The sequence below is a fragment of the Vanessa cardui genome, chromosome 11 (assembly GCF_905220365.1).
Source record: "Vanessa cardui chromosome 11, ilVanCard2.1, whole genome shotgun sequence".
In the NCBI taxonomy this organism is placed as follows: Eukaryota; Metazoa; Arthropoda; class Insecta; order Lepidoptera; family Nymphalidae; genus Vanessa; species Vanessa cardui.
The window spans coordinates 4,915,102-4,935,732 of record NC_061133.1 but is presented as its reverse complement, the minus strand read 5'-3'; the positions used below and the strand labels follow the sequence as shown (position 1 = coordinate 4,935,732).

General features: G+C 34.5%; 1 protein-coding gene across 1 annotated transcript; it reads right to left on the bottom strand.

The window, feature by feature from the left end:
- Window positions 1–64: 64 nt before the first annotated feature.
- On the bottom strand, window positions 65–19,713 carry LOC124533721 (polycomb group protein Pc). Its single transcript, XM_047109173.1, has 3 exons — window positions 19,570–19,713; window positions 18,486–18,883; window positions 65–2,378 (listed from the first exon to the last, which is right to left on the bottom strand). Exons 2-3 carry the CDS (start codon window positions 18,552–18,554, stop codon window positions 1,608–1,610), a joined length of 840 nt encoding a protein of 279 aa, XP_046965129.1. The 5' UTR covers window positions 18,555–18,883; window positions 19,570–19,713; the 3' UTR covers window positions 65–1,607.
- Window positions 19,714–20,631: the final 918 nt, after the last annotated feature.

The window sequence follows — 20,631 nt, the reverse complement described above, 5'->3', positions numbered from 1 at the left end:
CTTTAAATATTAGTTCATTAAACATTTATTTTTTGAATGTGACTAGTAAATAAAAGTCATAAAATCTAATTTCATTGTCATTTATTTACAGGCTACAATGTGTGAGGACTATCACATTATAAAACAAGTGCTCTATCATAATAAAATATTTACAATATTTACAACTCTTCCTATTAAAATGCACTATTTAACTCAAAAATACTTTAGATAAAACAATTTTATGGTTTTATTACTTCACATTATACTGTGACAGTTTTATAATATGTTATAATAATTAAAGATATATTAAAATACGTATAAAATGTAGTATTAAAGAAAATGTATGCTATTATAAATTCCAGTCTTAGACTATTTTAAAGTCAAAATTTATTGTAAAAATTGTTAAAATTGTTTTATTAAGTAATGACCTAAAACTTAAAAATACGAGTTCACGCCTCCACTTTTTACTAAATAAGAGGAACCAAATAATAGTTATAACAATAGACAATAAAGAATACATTATGGTATTCAGAACCACATAGCCAATAGCCAATGTGAAAAGAGTTACCCTTGCTGCTACTTTATTAATATTAAAAAAAAAAGTGGCTGTAGTATTCATATAAATTATTCTTTTAAGCATATTTCGTATCAGTATGGTAATAAATAGAGTATTGCAATGAATGTTATTTTGACATTTCTAAGCAATACGGTAACTCTGATCATTAAATTTCATAATAAAAAAAACATATTTACACAAACAAAACAATCAGTTCATTTCATAAACAAACAGAGTTTTGGATTAATAAATTAAATAATTATTTTACTATTGTATTATAAGATGATTATGTCACTGAATTATTATTTTCAATATACTTTTAACTAAGTAGTACCATAGACAATTTCTCATAATAAAAAATTAAAATAACCTAAGAATCACATAGAATAATGGAACATTTAAAATGAAGCTCACATAAATAACAATAACAAAAATAAAACAAAGAATATTTAAACACATTCACCATTGTTTCAATTACAAATGAAACTAACTTATATACAGTTCCCTACTAATAATTATAAAGGTCGAGTCACACGAGATTCGTTCATGAATTTGGATATTGTTAACATTTTAATTCACCAAACTAAACTGCCTATGTTAATATATATATAATGTTTATTTAGTGGTAATTGAAATTTATATTACACTATGGTAATTGTTTACAAAATTAAGCTGCAGATATATGTACTTGTAGTTATACCAGATATTATATAAAAATTCACATTAAAGCAATAGAGCTATTAAACTAATGTACATTACAGTAAAGTAGTATACTGGGAGGTACAATAACCAGTCAATATCATTATTATTATCAATAAGTCAACAAATAATAGACATTCTATGTTTAACAATTGACAATAATTTGCCTATTTGTTTACATGTGGTGGTTACACTGCCCTTGAGGTTGCGCAGGGAAAATTATCTTTATATTATGATTCAATGAGGCATAGCAGAATCAAATTTATCACTCGATGGTCTAAACACCATACATTCAATGCAACAACTAAATAAATACTAGCTACCTATCATCTTTACAATGTCCATTAATAATAATTTGTACGACACACGGAGTTTACGTTATATCGAGCGGCCGGCTTTCACGCGCCCGAAAAAATCCCTTTTCAGTGCGACACTCTCTTATCGTGACCGTTTGTAGATTGACGGTCACATCAGTTATGAAGATTTGATCGGCGACCGGAGACCGCGCCAGCCAGTACGCGGCTCCGCGGCGAGGTGGGGGTGGAGGAGGATTCGGAGCTGTTACGGGCGCTTCGCCCCAGGAGTCCTCGTCTTCGGGTTGGGGTGCGGGCGGCGGCGGCCGAGCGCCTTTCGGCTCTGCCGGTGCCGTGGCTGCAGGTTGGGTGTCGGTCCGTCGTTCTCTGTCTGGCGGCGTATGCGCGTCGGCCTCCTCAGGCGAGTGCGGCGCTCTTCGCGGGCCGGTTCGGGGTGCAGCGGCCTCTACTGCCGGAGAGGCCGGGGCTGCCGCTCCGCCCGGCGGAGCTGCAGGGGGTGGGGGTTGCGTGTGCGTTCTTCCACCATTTAGTTTCGTGGAATCGTGACGTTTCGCCGGTGGGCTCATAGTGATGGTTACTCCGATTTTCCCAGATTCCTTCGACAGGACTTCCGCCTTGCGTTTCCCGGGCGGCGGATGCCGTTCCTCGGACCCGCTTCGCAGTCGCTCGACGGGCGAATGCTCCCTCTCTCTCTTTCGGCCTTGTCGCCGCAACTCTTCGCCTCGTTCGTAGCTCTCTATGAGCCGCGGGTCGAGAATGTTTTCCTCCGGCTCCCAGGTGTTGTGTTTCGGTTTCCAACCTCTCCATTTCACGTAGTACTCCACTTTGTTCTGCAATAAAAGTAAGGTCGTGGTTATTCGTTGGACATTGTAACACGAGCGCGCCGGTGCGCTGGCATGGCGTGACTGGTCGGTGGCGTGCACCGACCGGAGGGTTGCACATAACCCCGCTGATTATTCGCGATTCCTACATTTTAAACGGGGTAAAAACTTTTATACAGTTAATTTATCTCTACCTATTTTCACGCAATCTTGAGTTGCCTACTACCTAACCACTACTGAAAGCACTTTTTAATACTTTGAGGGATTATCCTTATGAAATATGCTTCATTAATGCAATTTAATCTGCTTTGAATGTTATGATCACGAAACGAAGTTAAACGAATGATAGTACATATATCATTTATTTTTTTGAAGTAGACTATGTATAATTAGTACCTATCTAGGTTTGCAGGTATATTTATTCTTATTATTATTTTATTTAATATGCCATAAGCATTAAGATGATAAACATATGAAAATAAACATGCTTTAACAAAAATCGAATAAGTAAAAGATAAAGACAGGCACAGGTCGATCCGGGTTCGCAGTTTTGGACCGCACCTGCTTCAAACAGCTGTCGGCTATCTCCCCCGGGATCGAACCCAAAACGTACCCCGTGACAGAAAACATGCCGTTATATCTAACTAATTGTAATAACATGCAATATTGTACACTAAGTATAAAGCATTACGAGCTACTTTCAATGCGACACGATTTAGTCGTGGTTGATACCTATTAAAATATCAATATAATTAAGGTTGTAACTATATAGAAATAGTATTATAATAAATGTAGTAATAGGTATATGGAATAAGGAATATTTGAAAGCTGAGGAACGCTCACAGTAACGTGCAATTGGGGAGGCTTATGTCCAGCAGTGGACGAACATGGGCTGTTGGTGAAAGCATTCATATCTTAAAAATAAAGTTACACGTATGTTTTTTTTTTAAAGTGTATGTAACTAACTACTATGAAATGTTTATGATTAATACGAACATATGTTCAATAAGTGATTACGGTCTGAGTCTACCGGTTTGAAGTTAGGCTCGCCAAGACATTTGTGTGTATCAATAACATACAGATAATTTACTATTCGTGGTTATCTACTAAGTTACAACGCTATATTCTTTAACCTAATTGCACCCACTCGTGACTAATTTCAGAACGGTTCAATTAGATCGAACATAGGTCTTATTTTGATGATCATTGTTTGATAGTTACAAATAAGATCGAATGTATTATTGCAGGTTTATTTAAATATGTATTTCTTATACTCAGGTATACATCTTTAGGATTAAAATGTTTATGACTATTATTGTGGTGAAACAGCTTTATTTGTAGACTGGTCAGGATGCTTTTCGGTCACTCCTTTTTTATTCCAACATAAGAGAAAGGGATAACAGTATTTTAGTAAAAATAACTTAATCTTAAAACTATCCCGATACGTAAGTAAATGGATGACGTATAAAGCGGATGTCCGGAAAGAAATTCAGTCAGTATCTAAGTTAAAGCTCTGGACATAAAAGTAAAATATATCAGTATGTATATTTATATAAATAGTTTGGAGTTACTCGTCGAAACATCGAGACCAAACAGACAAGATGCATTGTATAAATTTAAGCATTAACTGCTAAACTACCTATAACTTATATTGATAACATTATTTTTTCCTAAGAGGATAAAAATTCTATGACCAAAATATTAACTATTTCTTTCGTTATAAGAATATTAAAATAAACTAAGAAAATCATTGAAAGGAATTATCTTAATTCCTTTCCGAGTGAAGTTTGATTAGGTAGGTATCTAATTAGATACTAACACAATTTTAATACGTAGTAATATATAAGTATCTAAGTTTGTAGGATATAACATTGTTAGGTATTGTAAAAACGAACAAATATATATTTTTTTAAATATTGCCACGTAAATAAACTAAGACAATATTTCTAGTGACGCCACGAAAGAAAACTTATCAGTATCTATCTGTGGGAAGAGGGGTTGTTTGCATTAAACTATAGCTAGCTTACAAGCTAACTGTCTGTTCGTAATTATTGAAGATGTCGAGGGAACGGTCCTCATGACACCTTCTTAGCTACCTAGCTACCGAGATAGGGATCTCGAAGAATTAATAAAGTTTTATCTAGATAGGTACCCAAATAGTACTAAGTACCTCCTACACCTTTGTATTTTCGTTATCTGTCAATTAAACGACAAACAAGACTTAATTATCTTCGTGTAATAAAAATTACTTCCTTAGATGCTGATTTTTGACTTCATATCTCATCAACAGTTTCATCAAAATAGGTCAGTAAAAGCGTAACGAACAGGAAAGATACATTTATAATAAGTATGGAATACATGCATCAAATTAATTAGATATCAGTAACAGACAACCGATCTTATATCGAACACCTGTGGCGACACAAATTACACGAACGATCCAATATAAAACCAATGTTTATTACGGACCTTTCGTTTCCAACTTTTTTTTTAATACACTTAAAGTTGACCTTTAAATCAAGGTATTAAAGTTCATTTTCAATTCAAACTTCCTACACATACTACGTTTTAGAATTATGTAATATTGTGAACCCTCGCGTCTTATTGGTTTTAGTAATGAAGGGTGAGTTGGGTATGAGAGGACGTTGTGACTTTGTACGGACGTCTTTTTAAAGAAATAATAATTTCGTTTTGCTGATTTTTTTTTATACAAAATTTGTAAAAGTTATAATAAATAATATTATTTGTGCCACTTCACAAGGGTATCAGATATTTTAAAAATTAATCCCAAAAAGGTATCCATGTCCTACGTGAAATAAACATTCTATTAATTAATATCTAATAATAAAATAAAAACAACAAAGAAAAATATGTATTATTATTATTATAAATGTACCTACTAATTACTCCTTTTATCGCACTATTATAACACATTATCCCAAATTTAATAAACTTTGTTTACATGTTATGGTGTGAAGTGGTTTATTAATGGCGACTTGTCGAATTAAGAGTTAATTTGCGATTTAATGAGTAACTCCATCGTATAGATTTCATGTCACACTGTAAAAACGCATCATATTCGCTTTATTTCTCAACTTTTTAAGCATAATTTTCCTATTGTTCGACCTAAATTATTATTTTGCTTTCATCTTTTCAACAGATATACATATCTAGGTATATGTTTAACATATACCTACCTATCTAGCGATACCTACGTGTTGTAATTCTACCAGCTCGGTAGGTAGGTAATTGTTTGGATGGATGGATGAGTGGTGCGTATTGTCAGCAACGGCATCGTCACCATTAACTTGAACCCTATGGAATTAACAACTTATACATGAGTATACTAGGTATTAGGTGAAAACTAAGTTTAAGCTATAGTTAAATAATAAGGTCTAAAAGTTTTGCGTTCCCATATTTAAATACTAAGAAATGATTTGAAAACTCTCCAGTGTATTTATATGATAAATTGAAAAGTGGTTTACCCACAGCTTAGACATTGAAACATGTTTGCAGGTACGCAAATCGTACTTTAATTTTTAAACGACATAGTTTAATTTATTGCTAATAAATATTTTTTATTGAGAACATAGGTAAAAACAAGATACCCGATTTCGTTATCTATAGAGTCAGCTGCTTAAAATAATTCTGTAGGAAGTTAAAAGCTAATTCAACTTCAATCACGCCATATTCAGGTACTATGGTCTTTGTCATCCTCGTTAAGCTCACCTATAAACTTATTAGTTTATTCATACGAGTTCTTTAGACCATTCGTTTATAACATACTGCAACCATTTGTTAACCATAAGTACTTAATTGCGATCATTTTATTTTTAAAATTATGCGTTCCACGAAGTCCAAACTATAAAACAATGTAGTTATAAATATTCATAAATACAAAGGTCACTTCATTTGTAAAAATGAGAATCATAAATTTTAGTGTCATTCATTCCTCAAAAATAAAACCTTCAATTCAAAACTAAACAAAAACACTTCGTATTATAGAAAAAATAAAAAGGATCATTGGGACGTACGAGCAAGGTGAAGTCGTACGGCTGAGCGGCGATTGGACGGCGGGCGGGGCGAAGGGAGAGGGGCCCCGCCCCCGCTCCATCTGCCTCCACCCCCGCAACGCCTGAGTCGAGCCCACCACGGTACCTATGCGACCCGCCTACCTCTAACACCACGAGATAAGGTCGGTTTTCGGTCAAACTGGGCGTATGTATAAAATGGCGCTTTTGATGGTTGTAGTATTGCCATGGGCGGACCACGTCTCGGGATCATAGACGCCAATTAGAGTCGATCGCAGTAATTAATGAGTTAATTAACAATTATAAATGCGATACTCGGGTGATGAATTAATTGTATATTCAAGCCTTTAGAGGTTTTGTTATTTACGCTTTATATGGAATGTTATAACAATCGTGATTGTAATTTGACCACGTCTTGGCGCTTTTTTTACTTTGATACGCAACTTAGGCAAGTTTTCTTGGAATAGTATCGAGTAAGTCTTGCGTCGACATTTAGTGTAAATTGAGTCGCGAATTATTCGATGACTCGATTGTGTCATGCCGCTATACTGTATCAACGTGAAAAATATAGCAATATTTTACGTGCTCGTCATACAAAAACTGTTGGAGATAACGAGTTGCAATATAACTTTTTTTTATAAGAGAACATTTATACTACATTTAGGTTAATGACCTAAATAGCCCAACAAAACATATTTTTCGTAATGACCATCGTTATGTGCTATGGAGAAAACGTCACAAGCACGTTACCAACCTATGAGATAGCTATTATAAAGAGGTTTTCTGTTTACGTCGTTTAATACATCTGTCTATACTTTTCATCGAACTACTTATATCTACAAGTTACTTATTAAAAATTATATACCGTAAACAACAACAACAGCCTGTAAATTTACCACTGCTAGGCTAAGCTCATGAGAAGAAAAAAATTGTATATCACGTCAAAGTCAGTTCGTTTTCTCTATCTTCTCTGATAAACGATGTCCAGGGAATATCTTACGACAAATATATCTCAAACGTCTTCTGTTCACATAGAAACATGCCACGACTAAATTTATATATTTAAGTAAGTGTGGCATGTTTGATTGTGATTTCAAGGCATTTTTGTTTAAGAAATACGTTCTATAGACAGGCATTAAAACATGATTATGTGACTTTGTGTTTTCGATCTCACGAGGAGAAATTGAAGGAAATCCTTCAATCTATAATGTTTTGTGAAATATAAGGTAAGTACAATGTGTGAATTTAGGTAACTTACGATCTCTTTCAAAGCTAAAATTAGCGATCGAAAACTTAACTATGTAGTTACTGTAATAAATATACGAATGCAGCAGCATTTACGGTATCCGTTTTTCCGCCATTTTATTTCTAACGTTTTTAGTTGTGAGTAGTACTTTTAATGAGGAAAAATGTCATTCAACAACAGATATTTAGAAGAACAAGATATTCCAGTCTATTACAACAGGACCGAAGCCAAATAAACAACCACTTCGAATTGACGAGATATCATTGGTTAAGAGCTTGAATCTATGATGGGATTGCGAAACGACAACAAATTTGTAATAAGAACTTTGGAATTAAAATTAAAGTTGATTTGATCAATTGGGTGGAATAGTGATGTATTATAAATAATGATATACGTACCTATTAGCTGAACTATTAGCAAATTGTATGGCACTTAGATCTAAGATTTATTTTTATTCCTTCTTCGATGAGAGTGGCTTTTATGCTGTGTAATATTATAAATGCAATAGAAACTATATCTCTCTTGACACGGAAGTAGTTTAACGGTACCTAGGACCTAGGTTCTATAAACATGATTGAGAGTCCCATGAAAAAACATGTTTTATATGGAATACCTTTCATCTTTTACTAGTAAAGTGTAAAGAATAAACTTAAACTTAAGATAATGGCGCTATTGTTATTAAAATTTAATTAATCATGATATAAGTGATCCCGTTCGAAAGACCGTACATTCTTTTGTTTATTTGTGTAGCAGTTATTAGCCGTGATGACATTTTCTTTGCTTTAGTGTTGATACGATTAATGTTAGCTAGAGGATTTAATATTGCTTCGTTTTTTCAAAACTGGTAAGAATTAGCAAATAATACATTGTACGGACTATGCCATGATAATCTTGGAATGCGCTATTATATATAACAAATTTAACAGTGCATTATCAAAGAAAATGATGTTTCTAAAGTGCTAGGAGAAATATGCTATAAATAGTTGTATTGGTTTAATCTTATTTGTTGACATTCCGTATAATAAATATTTATAGATATATACATATTATCAAAATAAGTCCAATTTCATCTTGTAAGCGACTTATTGAATCATTTAATGTTATAAATCATCATTTTAAGATACGTAAATAGCTCGTTAGAATAGAGCCCGCATATTTAACAGTTCATCTATTTTGATCGATAAATCAGTTTATGCTTTTTAGATGTTAAATTTAAACTTACAGCGTCATTACTAACTTAACGTAGACACATTGTCTTAGTTACAGTATTAAAAGATAAAATGAACGAGAAATTTTAGAAGTAATCTTGTATTCAAATTGTACTACGTTCTTTAGTATCAATGTGAGGAAATAACCCGTATATGTGATTTCAGCATTGTTTTAGCGTAAATTTTGCTTTTCAATTATTTTGCAGATCTATCGCCCATAGGTACTGGCAATATACTGGATACGACCAAACACGTGCGATAATTTTATCACTTTCGAATTCGTCTATTTTCGATTTTTGTTAACGGCGAAGTATAACTCTCAAATTCACTTCTTAATTTTATTTAATATAATTACTTATAAAAGTTTGAATATTTATTGTTAGGTAATCTCAAGCGAATTGACGTAGCCGATAATTACATCTTGAAACAAAATAATACATAAACACTGTTTACTTATTTGTTTATAATATGTACTTATCAATTCTAAGTAAACTAAATACTTTAGTGAATGTGTAAATAAGCGCTAACCGAAGCGTGCCTATTAATTTGAATACGAGAAAATCAATCTTTTAATTGTAAAAATATATATTTTTCTCTGTGTAATTGCTAGTTACATTACATATATGATAGTCAATAGTTAAATCTGTTCATCTTTCGAAATTATTCAGTTTAAGACGATCTAACCAATATAGAATACGTATAAAGAATTTGCTACCGTTTTAATTAAAATAGATTCACAAATAATTTGAAGCATTTAACTGCATCTATCATTAATAAATACTTTAATCTCTGTTCAGAAGGTAAACTCGTCCATCTATTGTATAGATGGAATTTTTGACTTTTGAGCCGTTTGTAGGTTTTCTTTGAGTGTTTTCGTTTGTCATCGAACAATTGAATGATAATAATAAGTAATGTCAAATCCGTAAACTCTATGCACGCATGGGTTCGTAAATTATATTTTATTGTGAAGCTCATTTCCATTCGATCGCTGCGATAGTTAAGTCAGAGGTACCTACTAATATACTTCTACAATTTCCAAACAGACAATCATGATGATCGTTATTATTGGTAAAGACAGCTATTATTTACAACGAAGTCTTAGAACGCCTTCAAAGATACTTCTACTTTCTTTCCATAAAAAGATCGCAGTGATTTTTGATAGCCATACACGAATAGTTATGAAATGTTTCAAAATGAGAACGAATAAATTGTCCATATAAATATATTCATCATCTTCAAGTTTCGGATGTGGTGAGGTTGATATTAAGTTAATGACGGTTTTAAGAGAACGTTTTGTAGGCGAGCCGAGTTGGACGCGTGCCAGCTCGTCTAACGAGACATTTTGTACCCTCATTATGATCGTGGCTCGATTGTCTATTATATAAATATCAACAAAGCTATTATTTGTCTTTGCGGTAGACAAAAAGATATAGGTGTCGAGTCCATAGATAAAATAGATAGTTAAAGAGCATCGTTGGCCGGTTGCCAGACAGATAATAAATTGTTCGTTCGCTGCAGAGATCGCATTGCAGGAATTTCATTGGTTTCGTCTGCTTTGTTTTAAAAGAATTAGCATAGTGAGACAATAGCTTGTAATATAAGCGTATAAATAACAATATGTTTGTCTTAATGCTTACTAGCTATTCTCCGCAATTTGCGTTAATACTTTCTTATTTATGTTTCGTAGTATATGAATTTATCATTATCTGGGTTCCAGGTGACTTAGATTTTAAATATCATCACGATCGGTTTGGGCGTGGTTAGGTAACCAGACAAATAGATAATATTGGGTAAGTGAAGACTAAAAGCGAGTTTGCCTCAAACAGTTGTGGTGAAATCTAAACATTTAGTTTTTCAAATATTAACGTATTCAAACAAAGCGCGTATAACTGCAAATTCCATAAATAAACCCGAGTTAGACCACAATATTTCAGTCGACATCGGTCTGACGGTCACATTTCGTCGTCGGGTCTGTCACAAATTGCTGGCCGACTTTAGCTGCGACAAAGAGGGTGGTAGGAGAGAGGAAAGGGGGAGAGGGAGGAAGATTAATGGCTCGGGGGCGGCCTGGCCCACGGGGACCGATCAGGCGTTTAAACATGAATCCTCTCAAATTGCTCGAACCACGGCTGTGAAACGTCCGTGAAAGTGTTTGTTTTGGTTTTGAAACTGAGTAACTGCACCCACGTTAGTGACATTGTTTATTTTATCAATTTATGAGACTGTTATTTTGAAAAGCAAGGAATTTAACACTTTTTAACAGTAACACAGATTATCTTACATAAAAGTGCTTTAGCTACTTACATTGGGATCAGAGTAATGTATGTGATGTTGTCTCATATTTATTTATTTATTATAAATTAAAAAAAAAAACCTCCGACTATTATAAATATTTTTTCGCGTCTATATTTTGTCATACGGATGAGGAATCGAATTAAAAGTTAACTATGGGAGATCAATTAGTATTATTTTTACAGTACCTATCTTAATAGCTTAATTCTCGAAAGAAGAGCTTAGACCTATAGTTTTATTTGTCGTTATAATACCTATTTTACTATAACAAATATCAATACATTAATTTAATGAGTCATTTTGTCTATAATATAGGTACGGCATTGGTACGAGTAGTGTAGCTGATAAGACGCGTGACCGTGTCGGATGGCGTTCAAAGAGGCTGATGACATTCGGACATCAATTAACACTTAAGTATCTTTATTGCTTCTTCAAATACTTAGAAGATGACTGTCCTATTTATATGTAATGACAAGGATTTTGTTTTGATATATATTAATTTTCTTACCATAAGATATTTTTAATATTCTCTGAGCACATTTAAAAAAAAAACCATTTAAAAGAAAATTCTTCGTTCGATATTGGATAGGTTAAGATTTTACGTCATACGATATTGATCGTTATTTTATACTACTACGGTATAAATTCGCGTGGACATTTTGAGTTTAAGCGTTTAATTTCGAACCCTCTTTAGGCGCTAAAAGGATGGAGATACGGGGGAGGAATACGGATAAATCCGACTCCTGAGGCAATTGAAGTAATGATCGTGTGATTAATATTCCATTTGGTTTTACATCATAGAAATTGGATATAGAGGAAAAAGGCGCAAGACTTACTTATATATATACTTACCTACTATGTGTATTAAATATTCATAGGTATAAAAATATGAGAAAGAAATAATTTGTGGTTCCAGGACTTCGGGAATAGCTAAGGTAAGGGATCTTTGATGCTATAAGATTCTGCAAAAGGATCGAATCGTTGATTGGCAAACAAAGCTAATACATTATTATTTGAGTTTACAAGTTATTCCTTGGTAAAATATCATATAGCTAAGTAATAAGTGTAACCACACTTTTGTCTTCACAAGTAAATAACAATAAGGAATCCACATTGTGTATTCCAGTAAATTTATTTGATTTTAAACTAAGACTGAACTATGCACATTCTGTGCACGTACAGACCTCCACGTCGACGTACGTGATGTCTATCACTAACTCTGTTATTTCATTCACTACAACAATAGGTATGTGGACATAAAACGCGAGGAAGATAAAAAATTCTCTGTGGAAACTTTATGTAGCGAAATTTGTGCGGACGAAAGAAGAATGTCATTATTATATAGTTATAGTAAGTATTATCTATCTACTTTTATTATTTACCAGATATTATAAAATTTACACTTCCTGTAAAAGTTCACTAATATTAATTAACATACTAAGTCTTCTTTCGATCGAACATATACAAAGTAAAGAACAAAAAATATGGTATATTAATTAGTAGAAAGATAATCCAAGTTTTCATTATTTATTTCGGTGTAAATAAAGAAAATCCTTTTTAATCGAAGAAGGCCCGGTATCCGCGTATTCTTTTGTAACATAAGTACTAGGAGCATAGAACGACTGAGGAGTAACGCGGTTAGTTACGTTTGCAAGCGCGCTGTGTGTGCAAGAGAAAATTGATATGTCAGACAAGGTAAGCAAGTTTGTGGGACGGTGAGGCAAACACGACTTGGCATTTTGCAGACGGCGCATGCCGCGCACGTCAGTCGTTACCCAGCTGTTGCTCGGGAAGGATGCGCCACATTATTATTCTTATCGTTTTTCGAACACTGTAATCAGTAATTATATTTACACGAAGTCGTTAATTGTATTAGTCACAAGTATTGGCTTTCTAAACTTAATGACATTATTAATAACTAAAAATCAAAATAAAATTTTATAGCACCGTCCTTTTATTGGATATGGAAGTTTATTGACCTCTTACACTTAAATGCTTTCAGGGGTATATTTCGGGATTAAAATGATTTGTAGTTGAGTTGAGGTGTAATAAGATGAAACTGTAACAGTTTCGTGTCGGTACGATAGAGTGCACTTAGCGGTCCACGGTCATCGACTCGACGACAATTAAATCAATGCACTGTCAAGCGACGCGCCTCGCTTGATAGCTACTTGAGTTACTGAACTGGTGGGAACGGTATTGAACTGAGATTTATCTTTACATTCTAAGAATCTTATCAATGGTAACTACGCGATGATATAATAACGCTACTGAAAAAACAAACTTATTCGAGAGATGTATAAATTCACTGTAATTAATGTCATCAATGATGAATTTATTTATACTCATAATGTAAGTAGGTTCAAGATTATGTTATAACAAGGCATTCGTGAAATAAGTACGTATCTACTATTGGCAGTTCAATCGAGATTTCAGTAATGTAGTACTGGACAAGTATCACCGAAATTATCATAATGAAATAAGTAATATGAGTTTCAGCAATTTCATATGAATTGCTTTATGACCTCATTACCTCAATGAATTGGAAATGGCTTCGACTTTAAAGTCTTGATCTTCTGGTATATAATAACATTACAAATATGATCATGAAGTACTTACTTACTTATGCGATTACTTGATCGAATCACGTTTGTAGATTTGTACAAGAGATATTTTTCCTTTTCAAATAAAATGACAGTTTTGAACTCGAGACTAGATATTTGAAACTATACTTTACCGTTAACACTCTACTGGTAAGAAAAAATCTATAAATTTTGCATCATGTCGGTAGGTTTGTGTAATCTCGATATAAATACGTCACTAATAACTCAATTAAGAGGATCGCAGCCCGGGGCCAGACGTGTCCTGGAGTCGGGTCAGGACAGATAAGAAAAAAACACACAATGCCGAACGGGTGGATCTGACACGAGGGGTCGGGGGAGATTATAACAAATATTTCTCGATACCCTGACCCTAATTCCAACCCTTCGTAACATTCTGATTAAATTCCATTGTTATTTAATGTGAAGCAATGCCCTAATATAACATTTTTGCAAATAAAAAAAGGTTGAATTCAAATAATTTCAAGTTTATATAAAATGTAAGATGCTATTAAAAAATGATTCGGGGTTACACGCATGACGTGGGAATACCTCCGTTACTTCTAAGTAATAACCACTAATTACTATCCTTATCTGAATCAGATAAGGCGAAATACAAAACTAAATATACCTTTTTCGTATTTACATAATAATGCATGGGGTATAACGACCGGCCGCACCGCTGATCGAAGACGCAGTGCTGTAATGACGGCACGGCAACGGCTGTTCTGAGTTTTTACGACGATGCACTCGTTCGATGCTTTGATGAAACGTGTATTCAAGAAGTTTTGAAAAAAATCGTGATCGGTGTCGGTAATGAAGGTATCATATTTCAAATGCGTTTTTTCGACGTTAGTTTATTGCAAAATATTTTCTAATTCGATGACAATAAGAGCGACATTGGCGCGATAGTTGCGATCATCTGATCGTTAGTTCTCATCGGCGTCTGTTCGCGGTAACGGAATGTGTCGTGCGCTGGTGTGCGTGACAGACAATACCGTCTACACTTTTATTGTGTGGGGACTGCAATATGACGTTTCTCCATTCACTACTTTATTATTCGGAGCGTACGCGTTTGCGATTAAGTATGCTTTCTAAATATAGGGGGGTCCCTTCACATAGGAAGTTTTTATGTCAAGAGGGGTCGTGAGCAATGCGGTACATAACGTATATAAGACCCTAGTTATAATTGATCGTTCAACACAGAACAGCGTCACCTATAGAGTATAGTCGAACTTAAAATGCCTAATTAAATACATTCATTTGTATAAACATTATCTTGATCATATTTAGATTTGATAGCACTTAGCTAGGTAGTTACGATGTTACATACGTAAATCTTAGCAGCTACCTACGAACTTTCTTAGATTAGGATTTCAATCAACGAATTAGTGTCTACACATACCTAAGAAGTGTCTCAATCTGCAGAAAAATAATGTTTCTTCTAAATCTTAACATAGGTGAAGCATATAGTTTTGTATCTTTAAATTTACTTAAAGCAGCTCTCTTGACTTTATTTTAAAATAAAATCGAATCTAGACATCATATTACAAATAAATTTAACACAAAATACTTTAAATAACAATAGCATCTATTCTACTCTATGAATTTCTTTCGTCTGTCCTGTTCGACCTTTTTTTATAAGAATACGATATAAGGATGGATAAAATTACAACGAAGCATTGTCAGGCGATTATTTATAGAAAATTTGGTGGCTTTGTATTGCTTCCGAGTGCAGCTATTCGTATCAAATTGTTGTTATCCCTGTCACGCGTCACTGCCCTTCTTCGTAAAAAAACGTAAAACCGTTGCGTCAAATGTTAAATTTAAAGGAAGATGTTCTTTTTTTAAATTCATATTTGTAACGTCTTTCTAACAAAAAGAATGTCTTAATATCTTTACCTTTATCTTGTTTATTAATTGCGTTGTAATGTATAAGAAAATGACGGAACCGATTGCGAAGCTACAATGGACGATCTACTTTTCGTAAACCATCGGAAACTTACGATTTTTATTCCAAAGACCAAGTGAACAATTTTGTAGACAAGCAAGTAATTAAGGATTTTTAGATAGGCAATCGTTGAAATATTTTTTTTGATAAAAATTGCATAATAGCGCCATCTAACCAACAATCACAGAATTATTTCGTCCGTTACTCGGCTTTCGTAGAATAAAATTGCAAATATTTGAAAAAAGCTATAAGACACGTGTACGAATGCCTTCCCTATTTTATAAAACATATTTTTTATTGATAATTAATTCAAGACAGCATTCTTACAATGCAAGCTCTGTTAATAAAATAATATAATGTAATTGTGGAGCATTTTCGCTTAGCACAATCTGCTCGACGCTCATTGGCTGACAATAATGGCGGGGAGCATGCGCGCTCGACGTGGGTTCGGTCAGTGCCGAATACTGGCGCGTTTACTTCGAGATACCAGGGCTACAGCGCTGTGAAGGAGTTTCTATACTAGGATCACGCCTATATTGGACTTTGAACCGTATCACCTTCTGATAAGAAATTATTTAAAAAAAACCAGCCTTACATTTATGTTAAGCCATTCTGACAGATAACGAGGTGTTTGGATAACGTTGTGAAATAGCCTTAAAGTCTACGGAGAATAAGGTTAAATTTAGTTTGTGGTGATAAAACCGCGCTTATTAAGTAGTTTCCAAAATTTGACACGGCGCTAGAGAAGCCACTGGAAACTAGCAATGGGTTTACAATGAACTCATAGAAATGAATAGTATAATAAAAAATAATGTTTTTGCAGATTGTAATATACATTTTTATAGAAAATTAAGATTTTTTCGGAATGATCATCAGTATTATTTTAAAAGTAAGATTCATAAATTTAACAGCATCATATTTTTCTTTTTTAGAAGTATTTTATGTATGAAAAATTAATTAGTTATGTAACCTTATTTAATATTATAAATGCGAAAGTAACTCTGCCTGTCTGTCTATTTGTTTGTTACTCATATACGTCTAAACCAATGAAGCGAATTTCATGAAATTTGGTAAGTAGCAAGCTGGAATCCCTAGAAAGGACTATAAGCTACTTTTATATGTTGATTGCCGTGGACAATTTTACCAACTTATATTTTATCAGCATTTCCATACTTACTTATTTTTATTATGAACTATCAAAAATATTGAGGACTAATATGTATAGAGTTGTGTAACTTGAATTTGTTTTTCTGTTTGCATTCAATAGATGGCGCTAGTAGTATCCAAAGTATGATTTTCGTTTCAAATAATACAATCTTGATATTAGTATTAAAATATAATGTATTTGTATACATGTTGTATTTAAATCAAAATGATATATAGAAGATATAATTTTCGTGATATTTATGAAAGAAGTTTTTAAAATGAAAATATAAAACTTTGCTATTTGTGCAAACACTAATAAAGTTAGCTGCTAGTTAGGACTCTGAGAAAATTACGTAAGTAGCAATATGGAATTGGCATATGGAATGCAATTACTAGGCTGTTTTTTAAGAAATACGCCATTCTACAAAAAGTAATAGCCCATTTTATATGTTAACAAAGTTACATAGTAACAACCAAGTAAAAAATACCAAAAAAATGGGGTTTGAGTTCAGAATTTAGTTCTGGTTCTTAGGTCTACAATACATGGACAGTAAAGGAAGCCATATGCTTTTTTATTTATGAAGTAAAGACTTGTCTTAAATAGGACATTATTTACTAAAGTTATTAATTCTAAGGCATTGTGAATATTGGTATATCTAGGTGAATTTTTATGCCACAATATATTATGAATAGTAGTTTTTTTGCAACAAACAATATAAAGTCATTCATCAGAATAATATTAGTATGAATCTGAGCTTCATGTGTATATATATTCAATACAATGCTAGAAACGATTTTTATTCTTTATTTAAAATGGTTACGCTATATATACTAACAAATGAACGTAACTTACTAATTTTATTTTTGAGATGGGTACTACTACTTGAGTTGCTGTGACTATTTGTCCCTAAGTTTTTGTTACAACTATAACTTACCTTATCACGTCGAAACCATTAAGAAGATTGACGAAAACAACACATAAGTAACGAGGTTTTTAAATACACAAATCCATTTAAATTCGATATAATTCGTCAATCTTCTCTAGGTTATTATCTCCGGATACAACCGTACCAGATAATCTGCAAGTCTTATTAACACCAGAGATAAACATGCGCAGAATCCTTATACTATCAGGTTAGTAACAAAGTACAATATCTCACATTACATTGACAATGCGACCCTACACCAGAACCCAACGAGCAAACTTGTTTACTGTAAAAACTGAATATGATCTCAAGAATGGCACCATTCAAAAGAAGCATTGCGTTTCTCAGTGCCCTCAGTTTCCGAATATAAGCCCGCAAGGGGAGCCGTGATAATAATAAGGGACGAAACGTCGCTTTAAAAGGAACACGAAAACCCTTGCGATACGTTCTAAACAGCTGCTCCCGATATCACAATACTCGGATTAAATACACAAAATCTAAATTAAAATACCGAACGATGCATATTTTTTTTAACTACAAAGCATTAATCGAGAATGTTTTGATGCAAGCGAAGCGGGCACGTTAGTTGCGAAACAGCGGCTTACAATAAAGCGCACCAAATACATAAGGCGATATGTGATATGTGATCTCGAATGTGAGTTTCGCAAGCTCAGAATATATTGCTGTGATCGCTTTCGCAAAATAAATAAGCTCACCTTTCTAATTCTCTTCTTCATGATACGCTCAGCGGCGTACACGCTGTCGCCGAGCTCCATCTTGTGCATCCCCAGTTTGGAAGGTGGTTAAAAACAGAAATCCAAATCCAAAAATCACTGTAATCCAATTGGTGTGATCCGATCACTGCATCCAAGTTGTAGCGCACCGTAATCCGACACACATTTCTATCACAATTCACTCTGTGTGCACTGTCACTGTTCAAAGTTGCCGCGCGAACGCTTCTGTTATCTTCTCGCGCAGCAACACGTCCACTCCATACGAACTCGCAGCAGAAACTGAAGTAGGGGGAGGAAGCCCCCGCCCCGCACGTCTCGCGACCTCACGCTGCTAAACCCCGATAGAGTGCGCCACGCATTCACAAACACCCGCTCGATATCTGTAAACAAGTTTTATTTTCATCAGTGTTTTGAGTTTTCAGAGCATTATATTATTATAATATGCATTCCTTCGTACCTAAGTATTTCAGATTACTGCATTTTGCTTATTTGTATAATAAATGAATTATAGTATTGTATTGATTTTTTTTAAATACTAAGAGTATATAATGTAAGTACATAAGATCCTATCGTGGGTCTGTTGGTTCGAGTAATTCCTATATAATTAGTAATTCGGTTTACGATTATTTTCTTAAGTAAGTGTAGTCTAGTCTAATTGGCAAAACGACAAACGACGTCGTCATTGAACTTCGTTTTGGTATAGTAGGTATATTGCGTTGGTGAATGCGTCTCGCTCGAGTCGTCGTGTCGAGCGCGGCGGGCGATTCCCCACGGTGTCGCGGTGTGGCGCAGCGCGGTGGAGGCACGGTCGCGCGCGAATGCGGCGTTGCCGCTTTGCGCCAGCTGCGAGAGAAAGACCGAGCGCCTACCCTATTATTTACACGCGGCGTTGCCGAACCGACCGGCCTACGTTGATTACGAGGACACCGCTTTTACGTTCGATCATCCGGCACTAAAAACGCTCGAGTATATCTCAAGTTTTAAACGTTAATTAGGCTTTGAATATTATGTGACTTATTTTTATATGACAATATAGATTATTCCTAATAGTTTTGTTAATTTTTACCTGAACTGGTCACTCCATATATTGTCCAAGTAAATCACACACAATTTTGGTGACGTTAACAACCACTGAATCCACTGCAGGAATAACCGGTATTTTTTATTTTTTATTTTAAAGAAACTAACAGCAACAGCGTCCGGTCCACAGTACGCACGTTTAGTAACTAAGGCATTTTCGGTCGTATCGAATCGGTTCGGCATTCGTGAAAGGTCGGTGTTTTGGGGTTCGCGGGGCGCGGGAGGAGAACGTAGAGAGCGAATAGGATTGGGCGGCGAGCTGAGGCGGCGGGCGACGTATGTCCATAGCCAATGATAACGCGCCGAGCCGCGCCCCGTCCGCGGCAGACCGGCCGACGTGTATTTCCCTCTCGTTCTATTCAAGCGCTACGCTCGATCAGTGCTTTGTTTTTTGTGACGGCGCGACTCACATAGAAAAATAAAACGGACATTTTGGATTACGTACAACGTGAAGGGTCTCCGGATGCGGGCGCGGCGCACACATTTATTTATTCTGTCGGTATAACATTATAGGGAGATATGGCACGATAAATATAAACAGCTTGCAGTGCGCCGTGCCGCGTCGCCCAGATTTTAAGTGGCGGTATTTTCAACATACCATTTTAAATTATGATTGTTTTCGGTCTCATAAGCCATGTCACTTTATAAATTATCCAGATAAACGGTGAGCTTAAACTGCTTAGCAATTATAATTTAGTATCAATTTTTGTCAAGACTCGTTTCTTCAAAATAAAGACAGTTTACGGCAAATCAAATCACATTTAAAATAAGAAACTATGATATTATATTTGCTCGCCTACCGAAGAATGACCAACATACCTAATAACGTAAGAAGTAGGTAATGTAATGTCTGTTTGAAATGTCTATTGAGCCTAATAGATTTATAATTCTTTATAAGCTACCCGTAGTCACCTTATAAAGATTAGGTATGTGTAAAGTATTTATGTATAGGTAAAGGTTGTGTTTTCATAAAGGTACTACCGTACTGATACTACTACTCTGTTCAAAAGTTCAAAAGAGCGATCCGCCTCGCCGTGTGAGAAGAATT